The sequence below is a fragment of the Chlamydotis macqueenii genome, chromosome 17, assembly GCF_036417535.1.
Source record: "Chlamydotis macqueenii isolate bChlMac1 chromosome 17, bChlMac1.mat, whole genome shotgun sequence".
NCBI classification, from domain to species: domain Eukaryota; kingdom Metazoa; phylum Chordata; class Aves; order Otidiformes; family Otididae; genus Chlamydotis; species Chlamydotis macqueenii.
The window spans coordinates 455473-470602 of record NC_141572.1 but is presented as its reverse complement, the minus strand read 5'-3'; the positions used below and the strand labels follow the sequence as shown (position 1 = coordinate 470602).

The 15130-nt window shown below is 37.7% G+C and overlaps 2 protein-coding genes across 3 annotated transcripts in view; one reads left to right on the top strand and one right to left on the bottom strand.

The window, feature by feature from the left end:
- KNTC1 (kinetochore associated 1) overlaps positions 1–425 on the bottom strand; it is a 38999-nt gene extending 38574 nt beyond the window's left edge. Inside the window, exon 1 of the mRNA XM_086761114.1 lies at positions 301–425. The gene's annotated coding sequence lies outside the window, so the exon portion shown is untranslated. The remainder of the gene's footprint in view (positions 1–300) is intronic.
- A 116-nt stretch (positions 426–541) lies between these two features.
- RSRC2 (arginine and serine rich coiled-coil 2) lies at positions 542–14645 on the top strand. 2 transcript variants are annotated; one of them, XM_086761110.1, is made up of 12 exons: positions 549–664; positions 888–1023; positions 2991–3147; positions 3752–3795; positions 4707–4784; positions 6391–6603; positions 7597–7740; positions 11490–11612; positions 11713–11792; positions 12421–12653; positions 13841–13930; positions 14452–14645. In XM_086761110.1, the coding sequence occupies exons 5-12, from the start codon at positions 4777–4779 to the stop codon at positions 14629–14631; spliced, it is 1071 nt and encodes a 356-aa protein (XP_086617236.1). In that variant the 5' UTR covers positions 549–664; positions 888–1023; positions 2991–3147; positions 3752–3795; positions 4707–4776; the 3' UTR covers positions 14632–14645. The 2 variants fall into 2 exon arrangements, with proteins under 2 accessions (XP_086617235.1, XP_086617236.1); XM_086761109.1 differs by lacking the exons at positions 888–1023; positions 4707–4784 and having other exon boundaries at positions 542–664; positions 6413–6603.
- Positions 14646–15130: the final 485 nt, after the last annotated feature.

The window sequence follows — 15130 nt, the reverse complement described above, 5'->3', positions numbered from 1 at the left end:
AGTTATACGATCACACGCAAGTTATTGATTTTATTATTCTATCGTGATTCTGCGTCTAGGAGGAAGGATAGCACAAGAAGCCTCCTAAAGGCAAACTGCTTGTTTAGGAAAGACAAAACTAAGCCGCGAGAGTGATGTGGCTCCCAGCTGACGTCTCCAGCGGGCCCGACTGAACGCAGCTCAGCGGGGACAAATTTCATGCCCGAAGCTGAAGGAAATTCAGTGCCAGAGAGCCCTCCCCACCACGCAGCCGACACCCCTGCCCACAGCGACCGCGCACCGTCCCCGCCGTGTCCTCACCGCGGCCCCGCAGGCCGGTGACAAACCACTGCCGCGCTCCTCCAGGCTTTCAAATTGGCGGGAGCCCCGGCTGGCGCTACGGGTCGCAGCGTGGCCCAAGCTTCCTCCAAAGGCGAGCGGCACCGTTGCTAAGACACCGCCTAATTGCTCTCCGCCCCCAGAATGCACCGCGGCTCCCTCGCTCCCGGCCGCCTTCCCCCTCCCCATGGTTACATCCGGGCGCCTGAAGGGAGAGGGAGGGCGGGGCGCGTCGCGTCGCGTCGGCTCGGTTCGCGAGCGCAACGGCGGCGGCTGGTGAGGGAGGTTGAGCCTCTTGTCAGGAGTTGTTGAGGGGGAGCGGTGTCCCGGGCGCTCGGTTATGGCGGTAAGTGGTGTTCGCCGCCGGGATTTTTGGAGAGAGAGGAATTGGGAAGAGGTTTGCCGCGGGGCGGGAGGCGAGAGCGTGTGAGATGGGGAGGGCTGGGTCGGGAAGCCGTGTGCGCGGAGAGACAAAATGGCGCCCGCCTCTCCTTCGCTTACCGGCGCCATGATGGGCCTCGGGGAGAGGGTGGCTGCTTTTCACCCGTTATTTCTCTCCCTGTTTCCAGAAGTTTCTGTTTAATTTCTCTGGGCTTGGAGAGAAGTGAAGAGGCCTCGTGACCCTGGTTCTGTTATTTTCTTGCCGGGGAGAGAACTGGTGTGGCTATAGCAGCGGGCGTTTCTCAGAGGAGCTGTGGGGCACAGGTTCCCTGGGAGGGTAGGAGGGAGGCGATCGATTGGGCGCTTGGGCCATGCTTAGTTTTCATTCGTGTAGCTTGCCCTGTCCTGTTATTTTTCTTAGCATTTGGTCACAGGCCTGCTATTCTCAGCGTCTTATTACACTCAGTGATTAATTATTTGCCCCATCCTCCTGTTGTTACGGTTAATATCAATAGGAAATGCCTCTGCTGTAGTTATCATTGTCCTTTATGTTCGTACACGGTCTAAGAGTGTAGTTTTGTTCTCTTATAGAATTTGTGCAGTCTGGCAACCCATAAAAGTGTTTGTCCCATAATTGAGTTGAAGAACCAATAAAAGTAGTTATCAAACCGGATGTGGTTAATTTTTTTTTTTCAGAAGTTATTTAATAGTCTTGAGTGCAGAAAACCAAAACCAAACAAACTCGACTCTGATGTGATAAAACTCTTCAAAGTTACTTTAAGTATTTTGTGGTGTTTAGTCTGGTATTTTAAGTTATTGTCTTGAAAGTTTGAACAGTGGTGAAACAGAACAAGATAACCATAAACTTCTGGGAAAAAAATTAATCCTTTTTTTTCTTTTTATTGTACTTTTTCAGTATAACTTAACCTGTTAAGATAACCTTTTTTTTAAAAAAAGGACTTGAAGGATTAGGAACTTGTAGTTCCCCACCTAGATTATAGGCACTGTCTTTGAGATTCTTCTAAAGTAGTAGGTGAGGGGCTTGTTCAGTGAAATCGTGAGCTTGTGGCCAATCTTGTACTTGTAAGAACTGAGAGCAGTCTTATTTAAGTCTGTCAGCCTTTTCTTGCTGTCTGTGTTTTTTGTAGAGCTGAGAGATTTCTCTAAGGTGCAGTGCACAAGGGCACTAATGAGTAGCTGTGTGTATAAATTGTGAGACTGGTAGCCTTGGAAAATGTGGCAGTAGGCTCGGTTTCACTTGGGTACTATGTTTAACAACCCAGTTAACTTAGACTGTTAGCTGGCATTCTCCTTATCCTTCTAAGTATCTTTGAAATGTAAATTTATAGAAATTTCTAAATTCCTTTGAAACTTCATCTGGCTGAGTCTTTTGGAAACCTTAGATGAGAAAGGGAGGGTCTGAGTAGAAGAGGAGCAAGTGTAGATAAGCAGATGATAGATGTGGAATGCCAAGGATTGTAATGGCTAAGAATACAAATAGAGGAGTCAGTTCCTACTCTATATCTAATGTTCTGAAGTTTTCAGGACAATGGGTGGGGTATCAACAGTATTCAGAAGTGTTGTTAAAGCCTTGCTGCAGATGCAGTCTTAAGCAATCAATGCTCTTGTCCGCATACTGGTATGTTTTGAACTAGATATCAGTATACCATGTGAAGGGAGAAGTTAACAGCTGCTTTATCTCTCACTCTTTAAGAGGTTTTGCTATAGATGTATCTTTGTACAGATGAAAATGAATAAAGAATCGGTCAGACTGAACAGCACTAGCTTAAATACAAATCCAAATATTTACCTGTAGCATGTTGCAAAGGAAATATACCATCAACACACCATATACTAATGACAGTCTGTAGTATCTGTTGTGGTTTAAGAAAAAACAACTGGTTTGTTTTCAGCGTTATTTACATAAATCAGCATTTGAGAAATTTGCACTTCTTGTTCAGTTTGCAGATCGAACTGTAGATCACAGTTTATTTTTTCCATGTGCTTTTATCAGTAAGACTAAAGTGCAGTCTAATGTAGCAGGAAAGCAAAATGTTACTATATATGAGTTGTCTTTAATAAAGACTTGAAAAATCAGTCTGTATGCAGTTACAGAGTTCACTGCAAGTCAGTCAGGGTGTTGCCTAACTAGTAGTGAGATGGCTATGCGTGAGGTTGCCTTCACAGAAAATACTTTTAAGTGTGTGTTCAAATAAAGTAATAAGTAAATAGTTCTTCTTGGTTTTCAGTCCTAAGTTTTTTGTTTTTAAGCATTCTGTCTTTGTGTGTAGGGTAGTGATACAGAACGAGATGGAGTAGCCCCAGAAAAATCCTCTCCAGAAAGAGAGAAGAAAAAGGAGCAATCAGATGCCTCTAGTTCTCCCAGAACATCAAAGCATCATTATTCAAGATCACGCTCACGGTCAAGGGAAAGAAGACGGAAATCAGGTATGGTGGTCTTATAAGGAAAGTTGCTTAGTAACGTTCTGATATGTGCTTGTAGAGCTGAAATCTCTTTAAAGCTGTTCTGGAAAAAATATACAGACTTAGCTCTTGTAACTTGTTATAATTGGGGGAAAAAATGAAGGTCCTAGTTTTGATTTTGTATCTTAAATGTGTTATTTTGAAACATTTCAATTTTAATCATAGAAATGCTAAGGAGAAAGGTCTTGTCAATCAGTGTTCAGGGGATGGAGTGGGAGGACAACACCAAACAGAAGACCATACCACTTTGTCTTAGTTTTAATTAGATATGCTTATACTGGGATACTTTTGCATGGTTGTTACAAAAATAAGGTTACCTGGCTGAAGAATTTGACTGGAGTATGACATGGACTGTTTTTTTTTTACTGCTGGAGCTTAAATCTATGCAAACAAAGAACTGGGAGTAACAGTTAGAGTTTGCATTCTGCAATAGATATTCAAATAGTGCTGTTGGTTTTCTAAATATTCTTGACTTTGGGAGGTAGAATAGCTGAAGGGAACTAGAAATGTTCTAGCCAGCTGATCTCCTCTTTAACTTGGTAATAACAATAAATGTTTCTTTCTCCAGATACTGAAGGAAGAAAACACAGAAGCCGGAGCAGAAGCAAAGAGGTAATTAACACTTTGTAGTGTTTAGGTAATTGTACAATACATATTAATAAGTATTTTGTAGTAATGCACATATGTGTAAACCTATATAAATTACTTTATGGTAAGTACAAGAAATTGGAAACTTTAAGTTTAAAAAATGGATATGGAGATCCTTTCATAGTGAAGCATGATTGCAGCCATCATGTTGACAAGGTAATAGTTTTATAGAAAAATGCTTTCAGAAACTAGTAACTTAATTTCTTTTTTTTTTTTTTTTTTTTTTTGTGGAAACAGCCAAAAGAAAGAATTCATGTGGAGAAGTAGAATGGTGTTCTTGATGACTTTCACAGAGCTTCCATTAAGCAAAAACTTCTTTGGGTGGCTTTAGTTCTGGCCAATGTTCACAACTTTCAAGGATACATACCCATCTACTTAAGTATATTAAAAATAATTCCCCACCTGACTGAGCTCTCTTTACTGCATCCTTTAATTGTAAAGACTGTCATAGCTTGACAAACAGGCTGAGTCAGCTGCAAACATTACAGTAGTAGCAAAAATTCCAGAGGGCTGTCTCTTTTTAAATAAATACATATGTTTGTGTATATATAGGGGAATGAGAAGAGACAGCATCGGTAGTACCTTGAAAATAACTGGCTTACACACCAGAGAAGAGATGAAATGAGCAAACCAGGAGCATCAAAACAGTCACAAAGAAGCTTAAGCCATGTGGGGCAGTAGCAGACTGGGTCACATGAGGGACTCCTTAACTTTTAACCTGGGTCAGGAACTTCTCCTTCCCCCATTCCAATGGAAGCTCTGTTTAAAAAATGAGGAGGAAAAAAAAAAAAGAAAAATAATCTAGGAGAGTTTTTGTGAAATTGAATATATTGTTTAGCTCACATGATAACATTTCTATAATAAATCATACTCAGCGTGCTAATGCGCGAAGAGACTGAACTGAAGACGCTGCAGACTCAGATAGCAAAATTATAAGCCTACTTCATGATAAGGTAACTATTAGTCATTCAAACTCATATTTCCCTTAAAAGTATCTTAAATCCGTTATGGGATATCATGGTGGTTTATTACTAAGTGTGTGCCTGGAAGACATGATTTTAAAAAAAAATCTAATGGTTTTTTTTTTTTTTAAAAAAAAAGAGAGTCCTCACTTAAAATTATGTCCAGTGTTTTGCCATGCTGTTGGATCTAATCTTACACAATGTATTTAGCAGTTTCTAAGTTTCACAGAGTGAACAGATGAGGAATAATGTCCCTCAGTAGATTTACTGTTTTCATTCATTTGCAAGATTAAGCGCTTTGTCTGTAGACTAAATACTGAACATCAGCAATTCTTTTTAATATGCGTATCAGAACAACTGCTTAGGTAAATGCATTTTTAAAATTAATGTACAGGTAACATCTCAAACTTCATGCATGTTTTTATGCAATTCAAGGAGTTAAGAATAAAATACTCTAAAGCAGGAAAAATATCTATACTTGAAGAACTATAATCAAATATACTTAGAAATGGGTATATATTAATGAGTAGATAAAAAGGCTTGGATAAGGGGGTATAAGCTGACTATAGCATCTTCTCCAGACTTGTTTCTTTTGAGAGAGAGTTATGTTTATAGGAAAGGTTTAATGAGTACTTAACAGATTTAGACAAGCAAAAAAAAAAAAACAAACCCCATCTGAAGAATTGGGTTTTAGTGTGAAATTAATGTATCATGCTTAAATGAAAACTTGAAACAAACGTTATTTAAATATAAGACTTAAGTGGGGTGTGCGTTTGTGCTAGAAAGATTTCAGAATAAACTGGATATGTTAAGAAAAGGTGTTGATGTCATGACTTAGTCTCTAAGGAAAACACTGGCAAAAATCAGGCCTGACCTTGCTAAGTATTTTTGGCATTGCAGCTATAAAAAGGAATCTTTTTTTAAGAGGCACTGCAGGAAGAAACTGCGGTATAGTGGAGCAGCATATCTTTAATTTAAAACTACTGTGGGAGGTCTCAGAGTGATACATGTTGGTTTTAAATACTAAACATGGGGTGTCAACCATGTAACTTATTGCTTCGCTTTTTAAAAACTGAAGAGTTTTGCTCTAAAAATTATCTCATGATTGATAGAAAATGGTTTTGGTTCTAAAAGTGAAATAGTATATGTCTGCAACTGTGTATGGATTTTAGCCAGTTTCTACATGGTAGGATTAGGCAAATATTAAGTATTCACTACAAATGTGAGTGTATCTATAATGCATATTCATAAATAATCAGATATTTATAGATAGGTACTTATGTGTTCAGAATGGAAACAGTAACTGAGAGTGACAGTTGGTTTTGTTACAATGCTGTGTACTCATATGGATCCATGTAACACTGTAAAGATACCTTGATGGATGCTTTAGAAACTCTTTAGATAGTGGGGAGGAGGGGAAAGGGGAAAAAATTATAGCGTGCATTTGCAACTTTGGTTAGTTGGTGGCAGTAGGTAAAATAGCCATTGCTCATGATTGAGTCACACTCCTAAGGTTACTAATGTTGCATCACAACTTATCATTTTTTATCTTCTGATACCCATACTAACTCTCTTTGTTGCACTATTTTCCTGAAAGAACCAACTTCTTCTTAAAACAGGCAAGAAGACATGAATCCAAAGAGAAGTCCTCCAAGAAGCACAAATGTGAAGACCACAATGACAAAGAACATTCTTCTGACAAGGGAAGAGAGAGCCTAAATTCGTCTGAAAATTGTGAGGATAGACATAAACGTAAAGAGAGAAAATCATCAAGAGGCAGGAGTCATTCAAGATCCAGGTCTCGTGAAAGGTAATTTGGTTTACATGATTATTCTTTAAGTGTATTTGGGAAAGCAGTGTTTGAAATTTGTGTAGACTTCTGAAGTACAGCTGAATTATATTACTGACCTGATTTAACTCTAAAGCATCAATTTATACTGCATGTTTTAGTTTTCATTGGGTAGTGCATTTGCTGCTGCTTCATTCTTTTTCAGATTGATTCTGAGTAAAAGTACAAAATGTCTCTTTAAGACATTATATAGGTGATCTGTCTCATGTTTATAATTAGAATATAAAGTATAGAAAATATATAAACAGTGTGTTAAATATTCCCTGTTGTCAGTGACAGGAAAGAAAATATGCCTTAGCAATGTCATGGCTTTTTACCTCCTAAATCAAGAACTCAGCCAGAAACAGTGCTGTCTGAGCCTTCTTACGCGGTAGGCCACCTGACACACAGTAAGGGTGAGAGAGTTGCTTGGAACAAACAGGTTGCTGCCAGTAGAGCTTTTCGGCCAGCTCTGCTCATAGCTGAGAAATCTGTAGCAAATATGATGGCGAGGAACAGGCTTCAGCTATATGCTGAGGGCCTACGTGTGACTCTGAAGCTGAAATTTGGGGATCCCTTCACTAAGGTATTGGAGTATCATGGGGAGGAGGAGAGTTTTATTGCCTTGAATTTAAGACTCCTGTATCAGATTCGTTTGGCTGTATTTGTTTTGAGATGTACACTTTAATGAATGACTAAAAACAGCTGTGTTGATGGGTGTGATTGTTTACATAAAATCTGTGTAACTCACTTGTCTGTTGTGGCTGTTAGTAGTGTTTGGTTCCTTTCCCATTTCATCTCCTAGTCTTACAACTTAAACTGTTCCAGGCTTGAACTCTTCTGTGTGTAGTTTGCAGTCTCCCCACCCTGCCTGATGCGTTTTGCCCTGTGGTGACAAACCTGTATGTAAGTTTTTAAGTAGAAGCTGAATTTAAACGTGAGAATATATGTAAGAATTTGGGACGTGTGTTTCAGACGTCATCGTAGTAGAAGTCGTGATAGGAAAAAATCCCGATCTCGCAGCAGAGAGAGAAAACGACGTATAAGATCTCGTTCTAGATCAAGATCAAGACACAGATATAGAAGCAGAAGTAAAAGCAGAAGTAGGAGTAGAAGCAGGTGAGTGTTAACTTCCGTATATGCTTAGTGATGGTGTTTGGTTGAATGTTCTGTGGCAGGCTACACATAGAAGAATGATGGGTTTGCCAGTTAATGTCTATTCAGTGTAACTAAATGTGGTGTTACAGAGCCTTATTGGTACAGTGGGTTAAGTACTGGGTGGTTTGCATACAGTTAAGGTAACATTTGTCCTACACAGCTTGAGTGTCTCAGATTCTCGGCTCTTCATAGCATGACTTGATGCTAAGTGAATGGAGTCATGCTTAACTAGGTATTTTGTGAGTATCTTACAAATCCACCATTATAGAAATTTTGACTCATAAAAGTAGAAGGAAAGTGAATAATATTTTGAGTAGTAATGATTACCAGAGTTCAAACTGGTTTTGGTTTCTTATACCACAACTGAATTTACTATTTTAAATAAATTATTTAGGTGGGGGAAAAATGAAGAATAAGATACAACTAACCCTTTCATGTGTTTGATACAAGAGTAGTGTGGTTGGCAGAGCACTGCTTTAGAAATACTATTGTATTTATCTCTTTGTGTATATATCATAAAAGAGAAGTTTAACTGGGAATCACTGGCTGTCAGAACAGATACACTAATAGGAAGCTAATCCTGATTAACTCCACAGACTTTATTTTAAAATTTCTTGTCTGTGGACTAGCAGTTAGTGTGGTGGAAAGGTAAATTTTGAGTGAGATAAACTATTTCTGATCCAAATGTACTATTTTGTGTTAGTGAAGACCAACTCCTTTTTGTCGAGTTCAACATGAGAATATTTGTCATGTTAATTTTTCTTCCTATCTTGGGTACTTTCATTTGTTCCTTAAACTTAAATTCTAGAAGCACGGATTGAAACGCTCTAGCTAGACACATGCAGGCTTATTCTGGGTCTGTTTGACAGAGTTGAGATCTATATTCCTCACCTGGAATATGCTAGAGTTGAGATTTTCATCACTGTATAGAAATTAATGTTTTCTGATTTTCATTTATTATTTTAGTGTAGAGTTCTGAGTCTATTTGTATGCGTCATCTTTGCATTCTTAATGCCCTGTAGGATTTTCTGAATGAGTAAGCTGAAATATGTCTTAACGACTACTACAGTTCTGTCTTTTCCTTCCTCCTTGTTTAAAGTAAAACAAGTAGTTTGAATTCAAATTGGTGTCCCTTCAGAGCTCCCATGAAAGTGTTGACAGTGTTCCAGTTCATTTAGTAGTATTTTTACTAGAGTATTTTAAATTGCATATTTAAAGGGTGTAGAAGTTTGTTATGACTACTCAGCATTACGGCGGATCGTTGGAGACTTAAGAACTTAGCACACTCGTGTAATGCTACATCACGACTTGTGAAACTGTTAAGAAGACTTATCTTTCTGAAGAAGTAGTTGAATTACATGGTTTGTTACATATTTAGGTTTGGCATGTACTAAACTTTCAGTTGGGGTGAGTAGAGCTGGATCTTCAGTTGGTATACATGTTACTTGCATTTAGTGGTATTTAAGCCATCTTCAGCATGATGTGTAAGGCTTCAGTTCCCCTTTGTTACTAGGTACTGTAGATGATGCGCACTTACTGTTTTTAAAAATAATTTTGAACATTTTATGTTTAATGGCTTTGTGAAAACTTTGCATCCCAGAACAGTTTTTTGCTTCTGCAGTGGAATTCAGATTACCTGAGACAGAACAGCAAATGTGGGATGGAAGAGTAAGGGAGCTTAGGAATTTGTTCAACTGGAAGCGTGCTTTGTTGGATAATGGTGGATGTACTACAAGAATACATTTCTTTTAAGTACTGTTTTTGTCTCGCGAATCCTAGAGAAGGAAAATAAGTGAGGCATAAGTCTTTTTTTAACAGTAGCTAGAACACTTCATCAAGTTCTGGGCTCTGATAAAGCTTTTGGAAAGAGAATTGTGGGGCAGCCTCAAGGAAAAATCTTCACAAGCCAGATAAAACATGGTGTGGAAGCCTACCCTGTTAAAACTCAGTTGTGAAATGATTTTCCTCCTTCACAAAATGCAATATTTGTTGGGTTACAGTTAACAGTCTATGACAGAAGCATTTGTGAATAGTAGAGCTTGACCTTCTCTTGATGGTTCTTTGCATAATCTCAAGCTCACGTTTTCAAGTGATCTGTCCTCAGTAGCATTTGAACTAATCTCTTTGTTCTGTGAGCACGTAAACTCTCCTGGCAGTTCTTATGTGGCATTGCTCTGATTAAATGCTAGGTGGAAAACGTGACACCATCTGCTTGTCTCGAGTGGAAATACTTAAATACAAAAGCTCAAATATTTATTTCCTTGATGTTTACCAGTGCAATAAAGCATCAGACCAAAGACAAGACCAAACTACAATAGTCAGCACGGGAAAAATGAAGGTATCTTTGAAACATGCATTACATCTTATCTCAGGAATGCAGATCTGTCACTTCCCAGTGCCTGAATCTGCATCTTGTCATCTTCTATGAAAAGATAAGTCTTGCCTCCTTTGTATTCTACCAGATTTGTCATGTAAACAAGGATCTCTCTTTGTAACTTCCGTCTGCGTTTCATGATGTTTGTAGATGCTGCCCAAGTTGCAAACAGAAGAAACAGAATATGTGAATGTCGTTTAAAGTAGCTGTTCTCAAGTTAGCTATTGTCTCAAGTTAGGTATTATCTCAAATGATTGATAATAACATTTAAGTATGAATTTGCAGAAATATCTTTGTGTATCTCAACTTACTGTTTATGGCAAATCTGTGAAAAATGTGAGTGATATCTCCTGTAATTTAAACTTTGTTGAACACTTCCAGTATCTTTGACTTCTTTGTTTAAAACATCAGTGTCAGAGGCTTAAACAGGGATATACCTTTATCTCTTGTAATGTTCATACTAATGATCTTGACAAGGAGAAATACTGCTAATAGTACTTCACTTGTGCATTTTGAGCGGCTGTTGCTTAGATGGGACTAGATATGTGTCATAAGAGCAACTTCTACTGGGGAGGAGGTGGGGAGAAGGTTAATACAGGAGAATTGAACTGACTATTACGGTATTTTTTGCTTAAAAGTATTTTTAACTGGATTCTTTTCAGATTGTTAGGCTCTATATCTTGCATACGTTGTAGTTTTCCACACAGTAGTGTCCTTCTCAAGAACACACCTGAGACAAATCACGTGTTTAAACCTGCTCTGATGTTTAGCTTGATAGCCTCCCTCAAACGGTTGTCCAAAGCACGTTTAGTGAAAAGTATACAGAGGGGAGAGAAATAGTAATTTCCCTGAGTAATATTGCAATTTTTTTAATTTAGCCTCTTCAAAATGCTCATTTTTAACATAATTATAGTACTGTGAGGTCTTTCATGATTTTAAAGTATTCTTGTAACTTGATCTGTTTTGCAGTTTTCTTCCAATTGGCTTTACTGAAAGTTACACAATGTTTTCACGTCAGATTTTAGAATGAAAATCTCTAGAGCAGATGTATTTGCTCAAAACACTATAGGAGGGTAAATGAATACTGAGAATTACACGTTCTGTTACATCTTGTAGTTTTAAATCTTCAGTTTTAGCTCTTTTGTTACAAGGCAAGCGTGACTGTTATATTGTTCTAGTACAATCTCTGTGAAATCTGTTCTTGAGAGCTTTCCAAATTTATCATTAAACAGTTTTTTTCGAGTTGTGATCAAATAGTTTACGAAGTGTTAAGGTATATGCATAAGTATCTTGTTAAGGTATATACTTTAACAACTCTGTTCAAATTTGGTTACAGAGAGCGAAAGAAAAGAATTGAAAAGCCCCGAAGGTTCAGCAGGAGTCACAGCCGGAGTCCAAGTCCGCCACCTTTTCGAGGACGAAATACAGCTATGGATGCACAGGAAGCGTTAGCTAGAAGGTCAGAAGTTCTTATAACTTTAATGATATGTGGCATAAGTAAGCTGCTGCTCTTGATTTTGCATGTCTAAATATTTTTATTCTCATGTGCTTACTTCTAGACTGGAAAGAGCAAAGAAACTGCAAGAACAGAGAGAGAAAGAAATGGTTGAAAAACAGAAGCAGCAAGAAATGGCTGCAGGTAGTCCATGTATTTTATATTAACTCCTAAACAAAACTCTGAGTGTGAAAGGCTTATGTGCTGAATGTTACAGTCCTATCCAACAGATGTGCAAGTTGTCTGTCTTTGTGTAATTGTTAACTTAGTCCATATATAAGAACCGCAACTAGAACTAGGAAACTTTTGAAAAAAACGAAATCAAAATAAACCCAACAAACATAAAATCTCAACCAAAACAGATCAGGATTTCTTACCGAATATTCCTGACTCAGTAACAGAAATGTTGTACCTTAGGCTGATAAACAATTTCATGATAGTTGTTGGACCCTTCCTTTATGCATCATTAGGCAAGAATTTGAAAGATACTACGAGCTCAGGGGTATTTAGAAGCATGAGGTACCTCAGTTTCAGTTCTGGTTTACTGAAACTATTAGAGGCTTGTTTCTTAATTTACAAATAACATGTATTTTATGATACATTTGTTATTGGGACATATTCAACTTATTTCTGATGAAGGGAAGTATTTGCTGGTTTTTCGTGGTGTTTGGTTTAAGTTGTGGTTTTGTTGTGTTTTGTTTTTTTTTTTTTTTCTTAAAAAACAAAAAAGGCTGAACTTATTGTCTGATAGCAAGTTACCTTTCTTCTTCAGCGGCTGCAGCTACTGGAGGTTCTGTTATTAATGTTGCTGCTCTTCTGGCATCGGGAACACAAGTAACTCCTCAAATAGCGATGGCAGCTCAAATGGCAGCACTACAAGCAAAAGCATTAGCAGAGACTGGAATAGCTGTACCTAGCTATTATAACCCGGCAGCAGTGAACCCAATGAAATTTGCTGAGCAAGAGAAAAAGCGGAAGATGCTTTGGCAAGGCAAAAAGGAAGGGGTAATGTTGTCTTTTTTCTTACTTTCATAATACTTGTTTGGAAGCATCTTTCACTCAGATAGTTCAAGGATGCTTATTAATGTTAATTTGCAGCAAAATTACTTTCCTACCTATTAGAACGTTTATCTGTTAGGAGCATCCAGAGGTAAAACTTGAGGAGTGAAAGGACTAAGATAACTAGACCTTGAATGGCAGATGGTTGTGACACAAGCCTTAGGAAAAACCCTGTCGTAAATCTTAAGAGGTATAACTGGATCTTAATGCTACTTTTGGCAGTTTGCCTACAACTTGCAACTAAAAATCAAATGCAGATGGTCTCATTTTTACTGAAAAGTGATGGCTAAGTTATAGGAACTATAATTGACCACTCCTTTCTATGACTGTAGAGGTTTTTCATTTGATTGTTGTATCCTGTCCGATTCCAGACTTCAAAAACAAGTCTGCAAACCTTGCTTGTAACTTTTCAGGAGAAATATAAATAAGCCTTCAAACTTTATGCAATGCTCTTGCAATTAGTGAAGCAGAAGCCATCAAATAAAAAAGGCTTCTGTGACAGTTGCTTTTTCAGAAATTCACTGGATTTAAGTACAGATTTTGCGTGCTGATACTGTGGAAAATTGGCACTTTAATATTTTTACTTTTGTCTTTCAACACTCTGTGCTAGTATGGAATTGTTTGTTACATTAATTATCATCGTGTGTCTGTTACGTAACAAGCTTACTTAGCTTTTCATAGACTGTTTCATAAGATGTGAAAAACTGAAACTGGTTCATGTCACGTTGGTGGGAGGCAAAAGGGAGGGAAGAAGAAACCTGAATATTGTCTAAGCAGTTCCTCCTGCGTTGTGCTGTATATTGCTCAATTGTAATAACCAACTTCATTTTTCCGTAATTCACTTGAAGTTTGCATTCTGACAAGGTTTCCAAACTTTTATAGAAATTAGTGCAATCTGCCCAAGTAAAGAATACACCTCCATTTTGAAACGTATGGTTACGTAGACTTCCCTCACAAAGAGTTTCTGTGAGGATGCTGCATGTGTCAGACGTGACTTGGAAACCTTTTACTTCCAACTATGCTAGTGCTGCACAACGGACTCAATACTGCTTTTTTTTGCTTGCTACTGTATTGTGATACTAACAGAAACTTACATGAGAAGGTGATATATCTTTTTTTTTTAACTTGTACAGGACAAATCACAGTCTGCAGAAATATGGGAAAAATTAAATTTTGGAAACAAGGACCAAAATGTCAAATTCAGAAAACTGATGGGCATTAAGGTAAAACGAGTTCTGAATGTGTAATTAAGTTTATTATTAATTGTAGGGATGGCAATTTCTTTTTTTTTTAAGTACACTTTAACTGGTAAAGATGTTGACCTGATACTACCTGATGTAGTTAAAACTTTAAGTATTCCTCATTAAAGTTCACAAGCAGTGTCCAAATGTGAATTCAGTTCAAATTCTAGAATTCCATTATGTTTCTGGCTAGCAAGGCAACTGTTACGATCTGTTACAACAGTGGTAACTGTAATCAATATTGATAATATCATAAACAACACGACCTTGTATAGATACGTTTATTTGAATGAGTTAGAAAAAGGACCTGGATGAAGGCCTCTACGTGTTTCTTGACTGTGAGAGGAAAGCTACACTAGAATGTTCCAGCAACAAAATTAAATGCTTGAATTCTTACAGCTTTGAAACAGCAAAGCAAAATTATTATGTTTAGGACACCTGTAGTATATGAAAGCACCACTGCCTACACAGCTAATGTTTGTTTTCTTCTGTCTTGTTTCTAGAGTGAGGATGAAGCTGGCTGTAGTTCCGTTGATGAAGAGAGTTACAAAACGCTGAAACAACAGGAGGAGGTTTTCAGAAATTTAGACGCACAGTATGAAATGGCAAGATCACAGACTCATACGCAAAGAGGAATGGGGTTGGGGTTTACATCTTCAATGCGAGGAATGGATACAGTTTGAAAAAAGTTGGCGGGTGGGGAAAGCCGTTTTAAAGTTTGGGACTATGGAAGGTTCTTGTTCAAATGTTGGGTCCTTGTTCACCAAAAAGCTAGCATTCTAGCTTGCATGGGTGTTGCATTGACTTTAATTTATTGAAAAATACAATTTTTTTTGTAAATATCAGATCAGTGATACTGGTGTTAGTGTTGTAATTAGGTTATACCCACTTCATTAAACTTGACAGAACTATAGAAGGACAGTATTTTTTAGTTAAAGTTCTACTTTTCAAACCAAGCAGCAGATGGGATAAACTCATACATGGATATTTCGTGTCCACTGTCTTGTGTACTTTTGTACTTTAACCTTGTACAGTTATTTCCAATTCTTGAAACATGAAAGAAACATTGTGTAGATGTTATTTAGCAGTCCTGGCCAATAGGCACATAATCCAGTGCAAAAAAAAAAAAAACTGGTTAATAATAAAGACATTTTTTTCTCTAAGCTCTTTACTTTTTGTTAA